Source organism: Kryptolebias marmoratus, linkage group LG15 (assembly GCF_001649575.2).
Source record: "Kryptolebias marmoratus isolate JLee-2015 linkage group LG15, ASM164957v2, whole genome shotgun sequence".
In the NCBI taxonomy this organism is placed as follows: Eukaryota; Metazoa; Chordata; class Actinopteri; order Cyprinodontiformes; family Rivulidae; genus Kryptolebias; species Kryptolebias marmoratus.
In genome coordinates, this window is record NC_051444.1 from 10,773,442 (window position 1) to 10,796,028 (window position 22,587).

General features: G+C 36.1%; 1 protein-coding gene across 2 annotated transcripts in view; it reads left to right on the plus strand.

Moving 5' to 3' along the window:
* Positions 1-22,587, plus strand: part of myom2b (myomesin 2b) — a 29,669-nt gene that overhangs the window by 3,955 nt on the left and 3,127 nt on the right. For both annotated transcript variants that reach the window (XM_017418717.3, XM_037979792.1), the window contains exons 3-37: positions 379-436; positions 590-744; positions 945-1,031; positions 2,773-2,861; positions 3,195-3,245; positions 3,474-3,638; positions 4,019-4,180; positions 4,318-4,459; positions 4,777-4,976; positions 5,223-5,276; positions 5,483-5,610; positions 5,795-5,978; positions 6,073-6,247; positions 6,526-6,647; positions 6,937-7,124; positions 7,307-7,433; positions 7,564-7,742; positions 8,987-9,101; positions 9,330-9,492; positions 9,636-9,742; positions 10,700-10,744; positions 11,055-11,191; positions 11,394-11,538; positions 12,807-12,869; positions 13,134-13,201; positions 15,003-15,116; positions 15,833-15,920; positions 16,664-16,702; positions 17,629-17,734; positions 18,350-18,416; positions 18,926-19,022; positions 19,599-19,635; positions 21,962-21,984; positions 22,069-22,124; positions 22,210-22,299. In XM_017418717.3, the coding sequence (XP_017274206.1) occupies positions 379-436; positions 590-744; positions 945-1,031; positions 2,773-2,861; positions 3,195-3,245; positions 3,474-3,638; positions 4,019-4,180; positions 4,318-4,459; positions 4,777-4,976; positions 5,223-5,276; positions 5,483-5,610; positions 5,795-5,978; positions 6,073-6,247; positions 6,526-6,647; positions 6,937-7,124; positions 7,307-7,433; positions 7,564-7,742; positions 8,987-9,101; positions 9,330-9,492; positions 9,636-9,742; positions 10,700-10,744; positions 11,055-11,191; positions 11,394-11,538; positions 12,807-12,869; positions 13,134-13,201; positions 15,003-15,116; positions 15,833-15,920; positions 16,664-16,702; positions 17,629-17,734; positions 18,350-18,416; positions 18,926-19,022; positions 19,599-19,635; positions 21,962-21,984; positions 22,069-22,124; positions 22,210-22,299 (3,826 nt within the window). The remainder of the gene's footprint in view (positions 1-378; positions 437-589; positions 745-944; positions 1,032-2,772; positions 2,862-3,194; positions 3,246-3,473; positions 3,639-4,018; positions 4,181-4,317; positions 4,460-4,776; positions 4,977-5,222; positions 5,277-5,482; positions 5,611-5,794; positions 5,979-6,072; positions 6,248-6,525; positions 6,648-6,936; positions 7,125-7,306; positions 7,434-7,563; positions 7,743-8,986; positions 9,102-9,329; positions 9,493-9,635; positions 9,743-10,699; positions 10,745-11,054; positions 11,192-11,393; positions 11,539-12,806; positions 12,870-13,133; positions 13,202-15,002; positions 15,117-15,832; positions 15,921-16,663; positions 16,703-17,628; positions 17,735-18,349; positions 18,417-18,925; positions 19,023-19,598; positions 19,636-21,961; positions 21,985-22,068; positions 22,125-22,209; positions 22,300-22,587) is intronic.

Below are 22,587 nucleotides of genomic sequence, written 5' to 3' on the forward strand. Positions count from 1 at the left end.
AATTTGACATTACCACATTCAAAGTCTTAGATTTTTGGTTGGGATAAAACAGTTGATGTTTTAGATAACTTATTTATTGTATAAATTTTAATTTCAGTGAAGGCAGCTGGCATATAGAGCACATTAGAGAGCTTGACATCATTAAAAAAAACAGCTTATCTTTTTCTGCTTAAAATGTGTTGCAATGTATACAAAAACCCATGACCAAATTAAAGCAACAAAGATTATGGCACCACCCTGCTGCTGCTTTTTGGCAGGTTCACAAAGAACTGCTGTAAATATGCATGACAAACTATGTCCTGATTAACATTTTTTTTTATTATTACAAAGCAAATGTCATTGAATTGTAGTAAAAAATGACATATTGTTTGTTTTCAGTTCTGAGGCCATAGAGGAGCGATATGAGTACAAAACGCATGCTCGCATCCAGGAAGTGGTAAGAAAACTTAAAGTTGTTTTTTATAATTATTAGGGCTATAAATCCTGGTAGAGAGTAATACGGTGTAAGACAAAACAGAGAAGTGCAAAACAAAGAGATGTATGGTATTTAACTCTTTAATATTAATTGATATCCTGCTTGCCTGTTAAGGTACGAACAAAAATGTCAGAAAAGTATGTGCGTGAGGAGCCAATGGTCAGGGGGCCACAGTTCCTCGTCAGACTCAGATCCCACACTGTGTTTGAAAACACTCCGATCAAACTCTTCTGTACCGTAGAAGGGTTCCCCATGCCAGTTGTGAAATGGTGAGTAGGCAAAATGTTGTCCTCTGCCTTTGTCATCTGAGTCATCTTCAAGATATTTTAAGCCCTCAGCTCTCTTACTTGATGATACAGTAGTGATGTGATAATAGATATTAGTGGTTATGTTGTAAAAAAATGAGCTAAAACATACTGTCAATTACCATTATTCTCGTTAAAATGCTAATATATTTTTGGGTCTCTAGGTATAAAGATGGTGTGATCCTGGACATGTCGTCAGGAAGGTATTTGTTTGAAGGCAAAGGAGGAAGCCATTCTCTGCTGATCCCAAGGTAGAGTAAGTTCAACCAAGGGTCTCCGTTTGTTTTTAAAAAGAAGCAGCCTTTAAAAGTTGGGTTATAATTTGAACAAGTCCAAATTATAACAATAGTATATTGTTTTTTTTTGTTTTGTTGTTGTTGGTTTTTGTTTTATTGATGCATTTTAGGCTAAATTACTGGATTCAATTTGGTTTCAAATAAATCTATTTTCTTACCAACAACCATGTCCTCCAATTCACAGGACCCCATGTGTTCTCTCCAAATTCCTCTTAAGTATCTCCCCTAGGAGGTATACTTAATTGAACTTAACATCAATTTAGGAGTTTAATTTCAAAATAATTTATGTGCTAAAGGAAAAAAAATACAATTATAAATGTAAAAACTGAGATATACATTAGGAATTTTTTTTATTATTTAGGACTGAATGAGAAAGTCAACAATGTTACAGTTAATTTCTGTTTTTTAATTGTCTTACTTTTCTTATCTGGAAATGACTTCATATCCTCACTGTAAGGTTACTGCTATATAGTCAGTGATGCTCACCAGAGATATGCCAATCACCAACCAAACTATTCTACCCAAGACAGAAGTTGAGTCACTGTATGGGCAGTCATTTTTTTTTTTTTTTTTACTGGCAATAACGTAATAAGGAGTACAATATGTGACACAACACATGGAGATTGTGACACTTGGGGAAGTTTTAGGACAAGTGGATTTCCTTCTTCCATGTGTGCACACAGGCTTAAGCAGGAGCTTATTACATGACCATAACTCACTGAAATCCTTCCCAAACCCTGATGCAATCATATTGTTTACAAGCATCACAGAGTACCCTCTTCCTCCCGTACAGGGCTTGAGCTTCTGCATCGCTCTGTGGTGGTGCTCTGCAAACACATTACACAGCTTGTTGCTAGCACTTGGAGGTAGTCTCAGGATTATGTACAGTAGAACAATCTGGTGTGGGAAGCTCTTGAATTTGTCAGCTGATCCTGAAGCTTCGCGCTGCTCAAAAAAAAAAATATATATAAATAAAATTTCAGTGCATGACAGACATGCTGACTGGACAAATATCTGTCTTAACAATGCATCATGAACCATCTAAAATACTTTTGCTATAAATTCCTTCAAACAAACTGAGATGAAAGTAATCCCATTAGAAGCAGCTGAGTGTATGACTGCAGACAGACCGGAATGTATTCCTGCTCACACTCCAGTCTTTGGAAGCTCAGCTGTTCAAGTGCTGACCTCAGTGCTACATGACACTCCAGGACTCTTTTAGTCATCACTATTTGAATGGATCCCAGCACCCCCCCAAAAGCATTCTCAAAGCAATAAGAACTCCGATAGATGAACATCTTCACCATTTGCCATGTTCTTTCTTAACTTAAAGAATGATCATTAATATGTAATAAAAAAACAACCTACAGCAGTGAACCATACCAACCTTTATTCTTGTATATCTGTTTCTAAAGGCATAACTCTGCAACTGCAAACATTACATCCTCTATCATGCACAACAGGGTACATTAGACTAAAATCTTTGACCTGTTGTTCCAAACAATACCTCTTTTACTATCGGATCCAAGCATCTTTTGTTTAATCGCAGGTTGGAAGAAGGCTGTGTTCAGTTTGTGTGCTGCCGATTGCACAAAAAAGATCCCAAATTACAGTTTTATTCACTTGCTGATCTGAAATCAGTAATTCTGAGTGGTATATCAACTTGAAATTTCCTAAAATTTATTTTGTCTTATAGGTGTTCAACTGATGATACAGCTCAATACACTGCTGTCGCTGGTAACAGCCATGGACAGGCTTCTAGTCAGGCATCCGTCATTGTAAAACGTACGTTATCAAATGTGATGCTTTTTAAACATACAACAGCAGCAAGTAACTCTTAGATCAGAATCCCTTTTTACTAATATAGAAAATACTAAAAGAATGGCATGAAAACAAATGTTTTAAAGCTAGAATTGTATACTATTATCTAACAATATATCATTAACCTTCCCCCTGATTAAGTTGATCATTTAATTCCCAATGATATAAATAGTTTATCATACTTTGAAGAGGCACTTTGGTCTATAACAGTGAGTTAACAGTGTGTCTGCTTGTACAGTGTCTCATTTTTTTATTAATAATACATCATCAGTAACTTTTACCTTTTTAACTGTAAAGGGTATAAGGACGAGGAGGAATCCAGTCCATATGCATGGCTGCCTTTTACAGGTAAGCATCTTACTGTAATAGCTTCCAGCTCTTTTCAGTTTAAATGTTACAATTGTAATGCTAATAATTTTTAATGCTAACAATGTTGCAACATATAAACTACTCTCAAGCCTCCAGCTCCCGCCCCTCTTTTCCAAAAATGTAAATTAACAAGCTGTTACAACAGCTCTATCCCCATCTTTCTTGAACTGTCAGCATTACTTTTTTTTTTTTTTTTTGGTTTCCCAGCTGCCATGCTTCCCAAGATCCATTACACTAAAATCCATATAACTTTTGAGGAGACTTTTGGCCCTGTGTTTGCTACTGAGGGAGAATCTGCCACTCTTTCTGCCACCATGACCCTGACTCCCAACCTGGCCAACCTGCAGCCCGATGCACAGTGGTATAGAGATGGTAATTGTTCTACAGCAATATTTTATGACAAAATAAATCTCTTATATTAATGTGAAATGACCACCAGGCAGAGGGTGGCTGATTTGCAGCCAGAGGCACAGTAGAGGAAAATGAGAAAATGCCAAGGTCTATTTTTTATTGCCTCTTAATTATATTGAAAGTAGCTAAAAAAGACTCATCCAATATACCCTAAATTTATGAACAGCTTCAATTACTATATGTGTCTGTAGAAGATAATAAATGTACAATAGGTTAATATTTTTATGCGGAGAATCACCTTACTCAGTTTTAATTATAACTGAATTTATTATTTAGACCATATAAGACAAAGGTTTAAAGGTGCTGTACATTCATGTGTGAACCTGTGGTTTTGTTTCTAGACACCCGTCTGTTTGACTCTAAATGGGTGAAGATTGAAACAGGAAGAGGATTTACCACTTTGACTCTTCCAAACCTTTACAAAGACGATGAAGGCCTGTACACGCTACGCTTGGTCACCAAGGGAGGCACAGCAGAGCACAGTGCATTTGTTTCAGTCGCAGGTAAAACTTGAAAAAAGCAGCCTGACTATGATGAATTTTAAATTCTGGCATTTTATTTTGCTATGACTGATTTAACATTATTATTATGCATGGTTTGAACAAAAACCCTCTCCCTTTATATTTTCTTTTTTGTTTAGATGGTCCTCCTCCTGTTCCTCGTGCACCTGGTGCTCCTATGGACATCAAGATCCATGATGCCAACAGAGACTATGTCATTGTGTCATGGAAGCCTCCAAATACCACCACTGAGGGTCCAATCCTTGGATACTTTGTGGACAAGTAGGACTTTCGACATAAACAAAATAAACAGCTAAACAGCTAAACTGAGTGAAATAAAAAAAGATTCATTTCAGTGATCACATTGAGTTTGCTTGTACAGCTGTGCTGTTCCATGGACTAATATCTTTTTGTTTGTTGTGTGACCATGTTTAACAGTTTTATTTTTTTAACCTATCTTGTCCATGACATTTTAATACCAAATGTGTAGAGGTCGGAAAAGTTTAGAGTCTATGATGCTTTGAGTCTACTTTTTTGTTGTGGTTAATGTAGTCGTTTATTTCTTATTCTCACTGTATTATTATTTTTTAAATTTCAAGATGTGAGGTTGGAACCGAAAACTGGACCCAATGTAACGATCACCCCATAAAGATCTGTAAATACCCGGTGTCTGGGGTGTTTGAAGGACACTCCTACTATTTTAGAGTCAGAGCCGTCAACTCACATGGAATCAGCAAACCTTCCCGCATGTCTGATCCAATTGCTGCAATGGATCCTACTGAATTAGAGAGACTTCATGGTGGGTAAAATTTATTACTAATGTCATCCTGTTTTTTAAACATTGCACTGAAGACTAAAAAATGGGCCTTAAATTGGCCTTACAGCTTCCAAGGCAGACATTGTTGGCTTATTATTTTTGAATCTATATAAACGTATGGTTTCAAATGTCAGTATTTGAAAAAAAAAAGCTGTTCAAACCAGCTACTAAATATAATGCATGCCATTGTAAAGAAAAACTAACAGTCATGTTGTTTTGTTCTTTCAGCCAAGAAACTTGGAGGCAAACTGGAAGTTGTGTCTTATCATGATGAAGTTGAAGGTAAAAAACACCTTACACACACACATACACACACACACACACACACACACACACACACACACACACACACACACACACACACACATATATATATATATATATATATATATATATATATATATATATACAATATATACACATATATATACACAACCTAGCTTTCTCAAAGCTAGGTTGTGAATATTTGTTTGTTTGTTTCTTTGCAGCTGAAGGAAAGCCCCCAGGTGCTCCATCAGGAGTTTATGCTTCTGAAACAGACAGGACATATGTTGTATTGAGCTGGAAAGCTCCGGCTTATTCCAGCAGGGCTCCCATGTGGTACTACATCGAAAAGGTAACCGAAACTGCCATACTTTGCCCAATTATGTAGTTACTCAGTACACTATTTCTTATGGAAACATGTCATGGATGTTGGTTTTAAGTGAGTAAATACCAAAACTTTGGGGTTCTGAATCTGATGCAGATACGATCTTTTAACTTCTTGAAATGTAATTTTATGGATTTGTGTGTCTGCTCAGGCCATGGTGAACACTGACGCCTGGCAGCGTGTTAACACTCAGGTTCCTATTCGATCCCCTCGTTATGCCGTTTTTGACCTGGCAGAAGGCAAACAATATAAATTCAGAGTTCTGTCTGCCAATATGTACGGTAACAGCGAGCCATCAGAGCCAACTGGACCCATTGAGACTCAGCAACTTAAAGGTCTGTTTCAGCTGTTTTCCAAACTCTTACATGATTAGTAAATTATATATTGTGATGACTTATTGTGATTAAAAAAAATATTTCTTGCATTAAGGTGTGCCATCTGCTCCTGGTCAGGTGATTGCAACAAGAGAAACAAACACTTCTGTCCTCATCCAGTGGGCTCCTCCAAAAGAACCCAACAATCTGATTGGTTATTATATTGACCAGTGTGTGAAGGGGTCTAACAATTGGACCTCAGCCAATCACAAACCTCACAAGAACATCAAGTATGTTTTAGGCCAAACACAGACACACTTTGTGTTTCTATGTAGGTTAGATTGATTATTCATTTTAAAGTGGTGTGAGTGCGCTTGGTTGTTTGTTTTTCTGTAACGGTCTGGCAACATGCCATACTATACACATCAACCAATAACAACTGGGATTTGCTGTGGCCTCACACAACCCTTAACAGGAAAAAGTAGATTAAGAAAATGAATGAATGCATGATAAGAGGAAAATGAAAGTGATATTCAGAGGTTTTCCATGTGATTTGTCCATTCTTCAGGTTTGTGGTTAGTGGTCTGACTACAGGAGAAACCTACATCTTCCGTGTCCAAGCTATCAATGAACTGGGTCTCAGTGATGAATCCCAGGAATCTGCACCTCTCAGTGTCAGAGCTGCTCTCAGTCAGTATTGACATATTTATGGCCACTATTACTGATCCTAATATTGATTTCCCTCCTCAAGGTTAATTAACCCTCTCAGGCTCAAATTAAGTTTTAGTAACAGGAAATATCAGATATTTGGGGAAATTATCGTCTGAGTAAAATAAGGCTCATAAAATATGAATGTGGAGTAATTAGGTATATGCAATTCGCTGTTGCAAATCTGCAACGTCTGCCTTGAGAGGGTTAATGCCGTTTTGGAAATAAACAACAACAATAATATTAAGCAACATTTGATTCTGTACTTTAGCCACTCCATCCGCACCTTATTCCGTTGCTTTGGTTAACTGTGATGGCCGTTCAATGGTTCTGAACTGGAAGAAGCCTCTTCATTCTGGGGGTGCAGAGATCAAGGAATATTATGTGGATAAAAGACGCAGCGGAACGACCATGTGGCGAGAAATAAATATCCCACCAGTCAAGGAAAGATTATATAAGGTAACACATTTGGTTTGGATTTGATGGCTTTGAATCCCACATTTTAATCAAGTACATATTTACTACAACTTCAACTTTGTCATGTTGGTTATTTTTATACAAAACTGGTGAATTATAAAAGCAGCATATTTGAAGTAACATTAACTTGGACATTGGTAGCCATTGTGATTTGTAACTGACAGGTGGAGGGCTTGACTGGGGGAGCAGTCTATCAGTTCCAAGTGTATGCAGCCAACCTGGCTGGCCTCGGACCAGCTTCCAAACATTCAGACGACTTCACATGTGAGGCCTGGACTATGCCAGAGCCTGGTCAGTAAAGTGTGCCTTTTGCCTGATTTGGTCACATTCATGATGAAACTTTATGTCTTGTACACTAACAGCAATAATGCCATGACTGATTGTAACATTGTTTCTTTTCTCCTATTTTTCATTCTCATAGGCCCTGCTTACGATCTGACCTATTGTGAAGTGAGAGATCATTCAGTGGTAATTGAGTGGCAAAAGCCTCTCTATATTGGTTCTGGACCAATCACAGGCTATCACGTTGAGTATGCTAAGAAGGGGACCTCTGATTGGACCACAGCCAATGAGGCACCTGTCAGTCACTGCTTCCTGAAGGTAAAAAGAGCTCCTATTTTTGGTACATAATGTTAGCTTTGAAAATTGCATTCATTAATATGAATAACATTGCATCTAAGCTTTCAGCACTGATTTAAATGTAACTCTTGGATTAAACAATGCAGTTATTTTAAACTGTGTAATACTGACATCTGGTGGATGACGCAAATAATTACCAGATTTCAGTACAACAGGAAATTTTGTTTAAAAAAACAATTGAGGAAAATTGTTTTTAAAAAGAAAAAAAAGCAGTAAGTGAATGACTGGTCTCAAGTGTAATAGTGTCAGGTTCATAAACAAGTAAATTCAACTGATAATAGCGCTAATCTGTTTACTTCTGCATTAAATGGTTTCAGTGCTTTCAAAAAAGTTTTTAAAGATTTATAAAATGTAAATTAGCACATTCCAGTGGTTCACAAATAATTTAAACTTAATATTTAATTGAAAATAGTATAAAAGTAAAACAGCTAGAATAAGGACAGAAAAAACAAATTGGTAAAATTTTATATTACTAAAATAAACATTCAGTTTATTTTCCCAACTTAACAAGATAACTCTCTGTATATTAATAGCATGAGTAATTATAAAAAGAAGAGAGACTGTGTTGCAGATATAAATATAGGCTCAGCACTCTGTACAACTTTGAGAGGGCAAATACTTTATTAAATCAATAAAATGTCCAAACCTTAAAATTGCATCATTTTAGTGATTTTACAATATATAACGGAAAACATAATTTAAAGATTCAAAAAATTCAGAAAGATTTCTGCATGCAAGGACAAAAGAAAAACATTTTATTCCATTGAGCCTGTGAAATCATTAAGCAAGACTGAGAAAACATTTTGTGCCTATACAGTTTTTTTTTGGGCGGGGGGAAAGAGGTGATGCAATGCAGTGGTAAATCCGTTGTGCCTATTATGAAACATGTTGCTGAGATCAAATTTAAAATGAGCACATATTTTTAAGTCAACAATAAAATGCCCAAGTTCCAAAATCGTTGTCATTTTTGTCTTTTTTTCTTTTTTTCTTTGAGTAAAGGCATCTAATGTTTCTCAGATCATTACATTTTGTTGTCTTATGGACAAAGTTCTTACATCTTTTTGATTAGCTTCAAAGGTTTGCCACTGTTTTAACTGGCTCACCTTTTTTCAGTAATTAGATTTCGTTTCAGCATTTAAAAAAGTATGCAGCTTGTTTTTTTTTCTCTCAACATGAAATTGTTTGTGCGTCTGGGTGTTTCTTAGGTAAAAGGTCTTGAGGAAGGTGCAGTCTATGTGTTCAGAGTGCGTGCTGTCAATGCTGCAGGAGTGGGCATGGCCTCAATGGCCTCTGACTCTGTGACTGCCAAGGCTGTGGCAGGTAACCACTAACAACAGAGTATAATAGACAATGAATCAGGGTAACAATCTTTAAATAGTAATGGCACCATAAGGTATAGAAATGGCTGTGTGCTTTTCTTATGAATACTTTGTGAACAAGTTAGAGATAAAAAAATCAGTGGAATATAGGAATGGCAAGTTTTCAGCTCTGTCTTTGGAGCCAATATTGGTCACAGTTTACATGTCTGTATGTGTTTGTCTATTGAAGGTTCTCAGGAGGTCTCCTGTGTGGTAGATGAGAAGTCTGGTGACATTGTTATGTCATTTGAATCCTGCCAAATAAATGAAGGCTCTCAATTCATCTGGAAGAAAGATTATAAAGAAATCACAGATTTCTCCCAAGGACTAGCGATTAAAACTGAAGGCAGCCAGTAAGACCATAGACACCTGCAGGCACACACAGCCACACTCATACTCTTATTATTACAAATCATTGTCACAGCTGCACAGTATTGCAATCTTTGTCTAATATCACTCTGTGTGCTTTTGTTTCTCCCCTTCCCCTGAATCACAGCTCAAAGCTAATCTTTAAGAACCCAAATAAAGAAGACTTTGGATCGTACTCTGTTTCTGTCACCAACACAAATGGAGTGTCATCCAGCTATACAATCTCAGCTGAAGGTAAGAATTTATTTAAACTTGTGTTGGTGGGGTTCTGGAGCCACAAAGCTGAAACTTTCCCTAACCAGCAAACAGAATCTGCAACCCACACAAATGAAATCTTTTCTGATACTGCAGTATGTTGTCTATTTTCACCAGCGTTTGTATTACATTCACTTAAGGTATTTGATTTAAAACATATCATTTTTGCCTTGATAATAAAATTTTAAACAGCTGTACAGTAACATGCAGACAAGAACATCCAAAGCATAGAGTCAAGCATTAAAAACCAAGAGGAATCTGTGTATCGAGGAACTGAGGTGAGGTGCAGGATGCAGTTAAGATGAAAGCAATGAGACTGTACTTAAAAATGATTTCACTGGCATGTTGGCAATGAAAAAAATTCTCTAGACAGCTGATGAATACCATCTGAGCACATTGCTTATATTATTTCTCGAAGCCTCTGGCAGTGTGTGCATTTTATCACTACATCTTCTTAGGAAAAGACTTTCTGTTAAGAGTTTCACTGTATTTTTCCCCCTGTTGCACCACTGTGCTGCTCAGCTGTGATGTGTTATTCAGTGCACCCTCTGCTGATTCTCTTCCCCTCAGCCTGCAGATATTTCACCTTAAGACTCAATGTGTTTTTGATCTCCTAGTTCATAAAGTTTGGTTTTTTTTTTACGCATATCAGGTTACAAAGGATCCGATAGTTGGTGCAGGCAGGCTATAAGCAACACTGTGTCACAATGTGTCACAACGCTTCAGTGCCTTTCCTGTGAATGCATTTGTTTCAGTCCTAATTTGCACATTTATCTGCAAAAAACAAAGTAGGCCAATGCCCTCTCCAAATTTAAATTTGGGACTTCAATTACCCTTTAAAGTAAAAGTGAAAAACTGTACAGTGTATGCAGTAATTGTGTGCTTTTTTATGCTTGTTGGTTTCTGTACAAATAATAAGTCGGCTCTGTGTTTCAGAGATGGAAAAGATGCTGGCACTCAGCTATGACATCAGACACCCAAGTAGGTATCTTTCATAATCTGTCTTTATCCCTTTTAATACATCTTCCCTAACACATTTGCTGTGCTCCATCCTAATCTGCCTTACCTTCTGTCTCAATTCCTTTGTTTCTCCCCTTCATACTTTTACATTTGCTTTCTTCTGATGGCTTTGAACCTTTCTTATTTATTCTTTTAGTGGCACATTTCTCTTTTTCATTTGATCAAAAAAAAAAAAACCTCTTACCTGCTTTTGCATCACCTGCCTAACTCTCTTCTCCCCTCCTTCTCTCCTCTCTTCTTCTCTCATCTCTTTTCCTCTCCTCTCTTTTAGTCATCCCACTCAAGTCGGAGTTGGCCTATAAGATTTTGGAGAGAGGCAGAATGAGGTTCTGGCTGCAGGCTGAAGAGATTTCCTCCAATGTCACCTACAAATTCTTTGCAAACAACAAGGAACTCTCTGGCGCTGATGTAAGATACACTATAGTTTTCTGAAATAAAGAGAAAAAAAGAGGGAAATTTACCTTCTGTTTCCAAGGTGAACAAATCGACTGTCTACCTGCCCCACAGTGTCTCTGACATTGTTTTGTTGCAACACGAAAGGCGTGCATTTACAAAGTCTATCATCAAGTGTGTGTGGCCTTTCTTTAAATACAGCTCTATCTGTCTGCAGCCCAACAAGATGGGACACAACGTCTCTTTGGGTGTCATTGAGTTCATCATGGACCATTTCACAGAGGAGAATGAGGGGACATTTACCTGCCAGATCACAGATGGTGGAGGCAAAGCACAGAGCTCACTGGTTCTGATTGGAGATGGTAAGAGAGGCCAGGTTTTACTGCTGGCCCACCACCAGCAACTCCAGTCTATTTTTAATAGAACTGACTCAAATCTGGTGGGAGGTCTGTTAAAAAAACAAAACACAAAAACAAAGCAAAACCAACCACAACAAAAAATATTGTGGGGTTTTCTTTTGTCACATCCAGTCAGAAAAGATATCAGGATATTGGTGACCCAGTCACAGATGTATCTTCTCAGCTTGGCAGGTTTTTGGAGCTGTTTGGGAACTGGTTCATGAACATAAATAGATTGTTTTTAGATGATATGACTTTTAAAAATGGATGCAACTGGCTTAGTTGGCAGGAAATAAAAAAGCCATCATGGAAAAATAAAATGGTTAAAAGTAGAACCACCCACTAATGTGAATGTGTTGATATTCCACATGGTATTTCTATAATGAAAAATAAAAGATTTCTCTCAGAAAACAGAAAGAGAAGTTTCATATGGTCTGGTTCTAAATGAAGTGAGTGCATGAAACCTAAAAGGTTTGACTTCATCTGAATGTTTGATCTGTAATCATCTACCTTCCCCATCTACTTACATTTTGAATTCTGATTTTATTCCCTTCATATTACGTGAACTAACACCACATTATGTTTGAGGATTCACATCTTATGGCAAAAAAAATGTAATGCAAAAATCTACAAAATCCACAAAGCTAAAGGCTTTCAGACTTTTCATTGTCCACCTCTTTTTTCCTAACTATGTTGACAAAATAGATCAAATGATGAATACAGATGGGAAGCCTGCAGTTTTTCAAATGGTTTCTGTTGATAATTGCATTACATTGCTTTTTTTTCTTTTAGATAAAATGATAATTAAAAAAAAGAAAGAACTGACTCAGATCTACCACCTAAAGAATGCTGATCAGTAAACAAAAAGACATCTCATGATATTACATGGTATTTATATAGTTTTTGGTATAAAGAACACTAGGAACACAAATGTGATTTAAAGATGATGTCTTCTAAAATAGACTATTAACATAGCAATGTTATTTTTCTTAATTAATGCATGTGTTGGCAAGCATCATCTTGAATGAGCATACCCCATTAAGATATGTATGTATTTTATGTTTCTTTTTATCTTCTGTGTCTTTGTGGCAATATTTTACTGTAGCTTGATCAACATGACTTTGAAATAAATGATTTCACTCAAATACTCTTAATTAAAAGAAAATCTATTACATGTGCTGGTAATGCTTTTTATTTTAGATTCATCTCTGTTTCTGTGTATGTGCACACAGCTTTCAAGAAAGCCTTGGCTGAGGCTGATTTCCAGAGAAGAGAGTACATCAGGGTCAAAGAGGGTAGGAAAGATGACACACCGTCTACTTTTCAGTTTTATTTTTCATAGCCTGAGACCTGTGCATCACCAGTTCTCAGGTATACACAAAACTAGTCAGAGAAGAAATGAATCATGGTTGTTGGGTGCTGGAATTTAAAAGCTCAAAATGGATTGTAGAAAAAAATCATACATAGAGGCACACATAAAGATGGTATTTTGTATTAAGAACACTCTTTTAAACAAAGCAGCTCATAGTGGAATTCCATCTTATTTCTGTCCACTACAGGCCCCCACTTCAGTGAGTTCCTTTCACTTCAGATCGGAGATGATTGCTCTGCCACTTTGGTCTGCAAGGTAAACAGCCAATCTCAATAATTACCCGATATTTGTACATTTGTTACATCCTCACTAAGTATTTTGTTTGTTATTATTTTTTAGATTGATTGTAAATGAGCAGATGACTTGTGGACAGCCGATTAGTCAATCTATGAAATTTAGGATGCCACAGTGCCATGTAACAACAAGGCTAGGCAGATGTTAAACACATATTATGTTGTCAGTAGTTTGTCACATTTTTGTTAGGAAAAATACATTTTAAAATATAAATATTAATCATTCTCATTTACTCTGTGTATGAATGTGAAAAAAAATAGTTTAAGATATTACAACATCACTATGCCATTAACCCTAAACCAAACAAAACAAACAAACAAAAAAAAACACGTAATTGTAATTGAGTTTCTAAGAATTTCTTCTCCAAAGTGACGTTACAACAAAAGTGATTTGACAAGTAAATTTAGATTTATTATGTTCACATATTTATTTTATTTTTTTAACTTAACACTAGAGTAAAAATTGTGAGTACAAACTAAAAATGTCAAAGTGCCTTTTTTTCTTAAACATTAATGTTAGTGATCATGATTGACTGCAGTTGGTAGGCTCTTCAAGCCAACATAAAAGTATCTCTTTGACAGCAGTCATTGAAACAAGGAGCACATGCTGCTGTCGTGGGAGATGACTGCAGCTCTGAGAAAGAAGATCAGAGATTCACTTGAGTCAGAAGTGTTTCTTGGACTCATTTCAAAACAGCTGGTCATTCCAGTTGTCCCCAAGAACACTTGACTGTAAACTGTCTCACACAGAGGAATTTCTTCCTGTGGTCAAAAACCACTACAGTGAGGTTGAAGCTGCTGGCTCACCTATACTGCTGTACACAGTAATGTGATTTTGAGACATGAGCTGAAAGGCTGTTGTACAAGAAATAAAGACCAGCTCCAAAAGTTGGCACCCTGAAGCTCAATTAAAGTTTGGAACGACTTCAAAGGGGTACGCCATGTGTTAACACGATGCCAAAGGGCCCTGAACAAGTGAGAGTGAAAAACAGGTTGAGTTGCCATGCAGTGAGGCAGTGAACTAAAACTTAAAAGACTTCACATAAAATGGTAAATGGCCGACACTCATGCAGCGCTTTTTAACCTTAGCAGTACTAATTGCTCCCAATTCATACATAAACACACACACACACACACACACCATTTTCCAGCTGGTATTCATAGAAAATCTATGGTTGGATTTTAGACATGTTGTACTTGTAGAAAATTTTGAAGCCACAGGCAATAAATAAGTTCATAAAAAGAAAGAATAAATGACTTAGCTAGTTTCAAAAAGTGCAAGATGTCATACACAAACTTTTGTGCACAATTACCAATTGTATCAAAGTATATATGTAACATCTACACAGGTAAAGTTGAAGGTTTTTTTTCTGTACCCAACATTGAACACTTGACCTTTTGGGTTTCTATTTTTAACAAGTTGCATAAAATGTAATAGTCATGTGACATAAATGACATTCGAACAGAGGAAGTACAGTGTGTATACTTATACAGTAATATATTCTGGGTTGTCATTAAAAATTAAGGCTCTTCACGTCTAAATTTGTGATTAGTTAGTAACTTTTACTGTAAGACCAATGAAAGTAGCACAAAAAAGGTAGTTTTTGCTTTGATTGTAAGTTGCTTTTTTAGATATATGCTTCATAGAAGCAAAACAACTAAATAAATGATACTAAAATAATAAAATTTATCTTTAAATGCTTCTCTTTTTTCTTATCAAGAGATAGATTTTATGTTTTAAAGTATTATCTTTTTTATTTAAGGTTGCCAATTTAAAGAAGGAATCCCAGTTTCACTGGTATAAAGTGGACACAGAGATCATCCCTGATGTGAAACCTGACCTCGGGTCAGGAGTCTGCAAACTGCCAATTAAAGAGGTCAGTAAATGTTGTTTTCATCTTTTAAAAGTTTTCAAAAGGAAATAAAATAAAATCATTTTCTATATATGTACTGTGATGCTTAGATGTTTGCAAACTTATAAATGTTTTGATTTTTCATAAATATGTCAACCAAATTTAAAGGCTGATAACTAGCAACAGTTTAACAAATCAGACAAATACAGCTGATCATTAATTAGCTGACAGAAACACACTTGGGTGGCAAAAACCGTTGAACATCTGGATTTATTGTTAATATTGAAAATGAAACTAGAGTCATTTGTTTCAATTAATATTCATATCACAAGGCAAAAAACTTAACTTGCTGTTTTTCTCTCATAAATGCATAATATTACATATGTCTTCTATGCAAAAGTAATAAAAAAAATTTTTTTATTGTTTAATTAGAGTCCCTTAAATTACTTGCAGGACTTGTGTGGATATGCCATGATGTTTTAGATTATATCTGTGAAGAAACACTGTTTAATTTATTGGATTCAGAAACTTTTAAGCACAGCTGTATTGTGGTGGAAACACACAATACACAAAACTAGAGCAGTATTTTGCATTTGCAACATTATGGTGCAAGATGGGATTGTGTTTCCTAATTTTTTCTAAATAAATAAATAACTTTGGCTTCATTATATGGACTGACTGAGGTCTGTTTATGCAATGTTAAGATAATATATGTCTTTGTGTCTTTGTTTCTCCTCCAGTTTTCACAGAAAACAACAGGAATTTATAAGGCCACCATCAGTGATGACAGAGGAAAAGATATGAGCCAAATTGACATCAGTGGAAAAAGTATGAATGTTTTTTTTTGTCTAGTATACTTTTAGAAGAGTTACTAACTGTAACAGCTGTCCTTTCTCAGTATAAATGATAGCATGCAGTGAAATGCCTAATTAAATATATAAACTGAGCAGACTTTTTGATGGTCATGAAACAGTAAAACTAAGGCTGCACCATGTATCCAAAGTTTATTGTCATCACACTCTCAATATGCACAACATCAGTTTCACAACAAACTGCTTAAACTGCAATTAATGATAAGCTATTATCTTCCAAGTGCCATGAAGTCATGATCTGCATTCCTAAAATATATCAGGCTAATAGGATGGACACTCACTGGCCGGGATGCTCACACCTGCTGTAGATGATGAGCACAAGAGGAGAGTTTTAAAGCATCTTTGTGGAAGAAAAGAAAAAGAGGATTGAGAAAAATGCAGTGTAGCAATCACGTTTTCCTAATATTGAGCAACCCAAGGTAAAACAGTGAAACAAATGATACTCCAAATTAGTTTGAGCCGTACAAATGTTGTTCTTGACTTGTAACCTCCTTAACATGAATATTTACTTTCTTTGTTTTTTTGAGAGCTTTGTCTGGTGATACTGAGACTGTCGCCATGGAATAAAAAATTATAGTTAAGGAACTAAAAATGTTCAGTGAAAACTTTCCTTTACACGAATGTTTCCTCAAGAGGGCAGCATGGTGTCTTTTTATCCTGACATTTCCCTGACTTCATCTACCTCTGCCTTTCTTCTAGTTTTTGACGAAGCCATAAACAAGCTGAGCCAACTGGCTGGTAGGTATCTGTCCTCCACTCACATACACAGAGGTGAACACACGCAAATCTCATGAGCAGATATGCTTATTAAAAATATATATACTAAACATCACCGGACTCCTTTTCTTTACCCCTCAGGAGGATCTAGTTGGGTTTCTATGAATTTAACATGGAGAAATCACACCACAGCGATAAGAGATTAAGTAGATCCATCACCAGGCTGACGTGTTTAAAATCCCACTGCTGCACACACACATCTGCACACACTCGTCAGCGTGTGGCAGAAGTTGTCACGCAGGAAGCATTTGGCCATCATGCCATCATGTGGTGAAATCACTTTAAAATTCCACTGCTCTGTCACAGTGACAGAGTAGAGGAGCATCTTCCTCCTATTTTAAGAGACATTCACTTGACAGCACTGCAACAACTGTTACAGCCGTGGTTGCAGGGGAGAAGAGGGTTCATTACTGTGATAATAGGAAACCATGGTGATGTGACCAGGTGGATGACACACTTGTCCACTCATAATGTGCAGTGAGCAAAGTTCTACACAGACATAGTGTAGAATGAAAGAGCCTTTTATGTGTAATGGCTTTAAAAAAAAAAGAAAGATAATAAAACCTCTCAGGGTTGCAGCGCTTTATACTGAGTACAACCTACAGCCCGCTGGCGAAAATCTGCTCTCATCCTCATCAATACAATTTTACTCTACGAGCTGGATAAAGGTAACATAAAAAGGGAACTCTTGAAGTGACTTCCACAAACATCTGCTAATGGAGGCTTGATTTTTTTTAGATTAATTCAGTTATGAGTGCAAGCCAGGTAAAGTTAATGGATATATGGACGGAGCGCATGCTGTAGTGCTTACGGGCCAGGTTGTCCAGCAGCAGATGGTAAACACAAATTTGATTTTGATTTTAAATGTGCTCTGTCACCTCCTTTAGGAGCCAGTGCTGAAGAGCTGGTGATTAAGTGCACTGCAACAGGCATTCAGCTACAGTGTCACATGAAGTATTACACCTCTGAGATGAATATCACCTGGTACCATGGGTAAGATTTGTTATTGTTGTAAGAATATTACAAGAATAAAATCCAGATCTATGACAAGTAATACCAGGAGTACAACGGAATTGGAATATTCCCATAAACAAGTAGACCACTGGGCCAATATTTTGCTTTTGTGTCAAGTTAAGCTGCAAGGAGTGGCAAAAACAATAAGCCACATAAAACCAGTGATAGCTGTTGGCAACTGTTTTTATTATGCTGGTTAGTGCAATACAAATTGTCCTATTTTTGTGACAGACTCTTATTTGTGTCACACTCTTATTATTTTCAATAAAATGCAAGCCTTTCTGCGCTTAAAAGCATATTGTCTTACCCAAGAGAATAAAAAATGGAGACGGGAGGATGTTGGACAATAAGTGGAGAGAACAAAGTAGGACAGAAAAGGAGAAAAACAAAAAGAATGGACTAAAGAAACAAAAATGGTGGGGATTAGCTTTTTCAAAGACAAAAAAATTATATAAAATCCCCATATCTTTTTTCACAAGTGTTTAACATTATGAAGTTATGTTAACAAGTTGTACCATTACCTTTGAAGCAAGCTTCGCTTACATAAACAGTACATATACATCCAATCTAACGTCTCTTCTTTTCTCTACTTAGTGAGAGTAAACTCTCCCACAGTGACAAGATCGTGATTGGAGGAACTCCTTCTATGGCAACAATGGAGGTAGAATCATAATCTGTATAATAGTTTATCATTTTTAAAGTGAATCATACATACAAATCATACATTTAGCTGCTCTGCTCCCCATCTTTGGAACACACTTCCCCCTGATCTTTGTAATATTCAATCACTTTCAATCTTTAAATCTAGACTTAAGACACATCTCTTCAGAATTGCTTATTCCATTTAATATCCATTTTAAAAAAATGTTATTTTTATTGCATTTTCCTGCTTCTTTGTTTGTTCTTTATGTATTTATTGTTTTTAATTGATTGTTTTTTACAGTGTCCTTGAGTGTCTAGAAATGTGCCTATTAATAAAATGATTTATTATTGTTATTTATTTATTATTACATATTATTACAATTTATGACAGAAAACACCTCAGAAAGTAGCAATGTTGCCCATTTGTGTCACTTAAATGAGCTGAAAATGACAAAAACAACAGCGAACTGAATACCACTAATAGTCCTGTCTTGCACTGAGCAGTTTACTTGGTTGATTGATTCACAGGTGGTCGAACCAGTGGAGAAGGATAAAGGAACATACTCCATTGTGATCACCAACTCTGAAAGCTCACATAAACGAACCCTGGACCTCAGTGGCGATGGTCAGTGCATTTTCCCTTTTTTTTCTTTCATAACTACAAAAAAAGGGAACAATAGAAACAGCACAGTCATATGATTTTATGGCTTTCTTGGCATCAGTGTAAAGTTTAAAATGTTCAAGAACTACTCCAATCAAAAACCTTGCCTGGTGTATTAAACACTCATCCTATCAGTCCTAAAAACTATAAAAAGTTTGCAGTTAGCTTTCTTACAATGAACAGCAGTGCTGACCAGCTTGAATTATTACATTCCAGTAGGTTTACATGCAAAACTTCTTTGTTCAGCATCTGCGTTTTCATTATTTCTACTATGCTCCAGTTACATTTTGACAGATTTTGGATAAATTCATTACTCCCATGTTTCATTATTCCACTCCTCCTGTCACCACTGTTATGGTTGTTCATAACGCAGAAAAAAAAACAAAACAAAAAAAAAAAAAAAACAGATACAGTTTAAAAGCCAGCAATCAAATGTTTTTATTTTATGAAGATGTGTTTCTTTTTTCTTGTGGCTTCTTGTGATTTTGAACAGTGGCAATGACTTCCTGTTTTTGTTTTTTGTTTTTTTTTGTTTTACAGTATATGAGAAGGCGTATGCTGACTTCCAGAAACTCAAGTAAGACTGTATTTTGAAATCTGTTTGTTGGCCTTAAGGTGCATATTTAGTAACAGTTTCCTTCACATTTGCCTCATAGCTTTGAGTTTCACACTCAGTAACCCAAAGTAATAATTTCCCAGGATGCTTTATGGTCATATACAGAAAAATATAGCTTTTGATCTCTCGTTCAAAAAAAAGTTAGAAACAGAAAGTTTGCTTGTTATTTTCACTGAGTAGTTCTGATTAAATCTGACTACAAAAAAAAAAAATAAAAAAAATAAAAACATCTACCTAAGTTGGCAAATTTCTATTTTTACATTGTAATTGTAAACTTTAGGAACATAAAGTTTAACTTCTACACAATGCAGTTTTTGGGTGCAGCACAAATACAACCTTTCAGTTCAGCTAGTCAGTAAAAAACATCAGCGCTCCTGTCAGTCTCTTTACTATTCCACTCTGCAGTTTAGAAACTCTGCTTCTATTGCTTCTCTTGAATATTGTAGAAGTTCAGCATACCTGCCTCAACCCAGACTTCACCTCTTGGATCTCTCTTGACGTTTCCTGGGGCCACAAGTCTTTTGTGGATTTAGGCTGTCTCAGGGTCCACTATTTCTGCTTGTAATACCAGACTGACAGGGCAATGTTGAGACTGGGGTGGTTGAGAACAGGGGGCTTCTGCTACAAAGCAGAATTTGGGGCTTAGCAAGGTAACTTTAAATTGAACCTTCTGTTTTTAGTGTCTGAGGAATGTTTAACATTTCCAGCGCTGTAGCTAGAAGTATATTTCAAACACTGTTTGCACACTAAAAGATACATTCAAACACACAGACCTTGCTCATTTAATACGTTCGTAGAGGCAAACTATAGTGAAAATACAATACAAGACAAGGTTTTCAACAGAGGTCAGCTGATTTGAGTTTTTCAGAGGCTGGTATCTGTGCCAATTATTAGAAACCAGGCAGCTGGATGGTTTATGATGCTGATTTTTATTATTTATTTGTTTTTAGTTTGTTTTACTACACATCTTGCTGCTAATATTTGAGATACAGAAATGGGCAACTGGTGATGACATCATTGACTTTGGGTTGGGTCCCACAGATGGTAAACACATTTAATTAGTGAATCATAAAGTTAGCATAATATTGCAATCTATCTCTTTTGGCATCTGTTGGTGCTGTGCCAACAAAAACAACACCTATGCTGTGAAGGACACCTCATCACAAGAAGCATATTAACATCAAATTGTAATTTCAAGCGTAATAACACTGTACTACTGACAAATATGCTTGTCTTTTAATTGCCTTAGCGTGCTCAGGCTAGGCTGATGGTGATTATTTAATAAATTATATCTAACTTCAAACTAATTATTTACCGACTACTCAATCTGGCTATTTCTAATTATCTAGGAAGGAAACAAAAATAAGCCCTTAGTATATTGAACTTGTTTTGTAGTTCTAGTTTCAGGGAATTTGGGAATTTATATTAACTGCTCTATTACTCTTGCAGTATATTTGCATCTATCACCTGATAAAGTATTAATCCGAACATCCAGCTTGAAATGTTTTAATATGCAGTAGTAATATAACATATCCAAGCCAACTTATCTGGGAAGAAGTTTACTATAAATTCATGAGGTAAAAATAAAGGGATAAAATAAAAGCTGTCAGGTAACAGATCCTATGTGGTCTTTTAGTTAATTGGGCTAAAGTAAACCTAACACAGTGAATTTTCTACAACCATTTAAAATGAAAAACAAAAAACAAACAAACAAACAAACAAAAACAACAGCAACCTCCATATACTCCTGCATGCAGAGCAGTAACTGTCCAAATCCCATATCTAATTAACATTCAAAGAGAGACATTCAAGCTCAAGATTTTACAAACGCATTGAAACAAGTGACACCCTGCTGCCCTTTTGATTGAGCATCAACATGCCAAGTGGAGAACAGAGTTCCTTCAGCCATCTGGTCTGGAAGCTGACCTCTGGTCCTGCCATGCTGCTTTGACAGCCCTTACCAAACAAAATCATTTTTTTCCAGGGGGAAAGAGTCGGAAAACTCTAAACAGTATAACATAATTTGGCTCCAAACCCAGAGTTCCTTCTGACAAACCATCTGACCACAGCTAGTTAATCAAAAATAGAAATGATTATGTGTGCTGTCAATAAACAGAGCCAAATGATGGGAATACAGAAATCTGGTTGATAAATTGCATAATTTGTTAATTTTTACTTTGAAAAAGTATTGTAATTAATGTTCCAGTTTAAGCAATGTTTTGGTCAACTTGGGTTGTTTTAAATGTGATGTTAAAAAAAAGAATGTCCAACTTTATCTGTGTTTCAGAGCTGAGGCTTATGCTGACAAAAGTGAGTTGACTTCTCCAATTCTTATTGTTTCTTTATTTAATCAACATTTGAGAAGATAACCTTGAGTGATAATGTTTGTTTCAGACCGTGGAAAGGTTGTTGGAGGACTGCCTGATGTTGTCACTATTATGGAGAAAAAGGTAAGTGTATACAGATTAATGCTCTTTGTTCCACTACATGTCTATATATATATGTTCTCATACGTTGTCTTTTTGCTTTTTAAAGACGCTGAGTTTAACCTGCACAGTGTGTGGAGACCCCAAACCTCAGGTGTCTTGGCTGAAGAATGGAACAGAGGTTGAACCTGATGATCAGGTAATCATGTAATATTTCAGGTTTGACATTGATCAGAATATATATATTTCTTTAGTCAACCTAATGACACCCTGCGTAAGTAAGACAGGATTAAATTCTCTATGTGAGTGATGTGCACTACCTGTTAGGCAATAATTTGATTCCTACATGCCAAATGCTAAGTTTGAGGTGTTTAACCTTCTAAGAAACCCACCTCATTGTTTCTTTAGTCTGGTAAATCATAGTATTGATCCAACACAATTACAACAGGATGTTTCTTTAATTTTGGCCACCACAATAGAGCTTCCG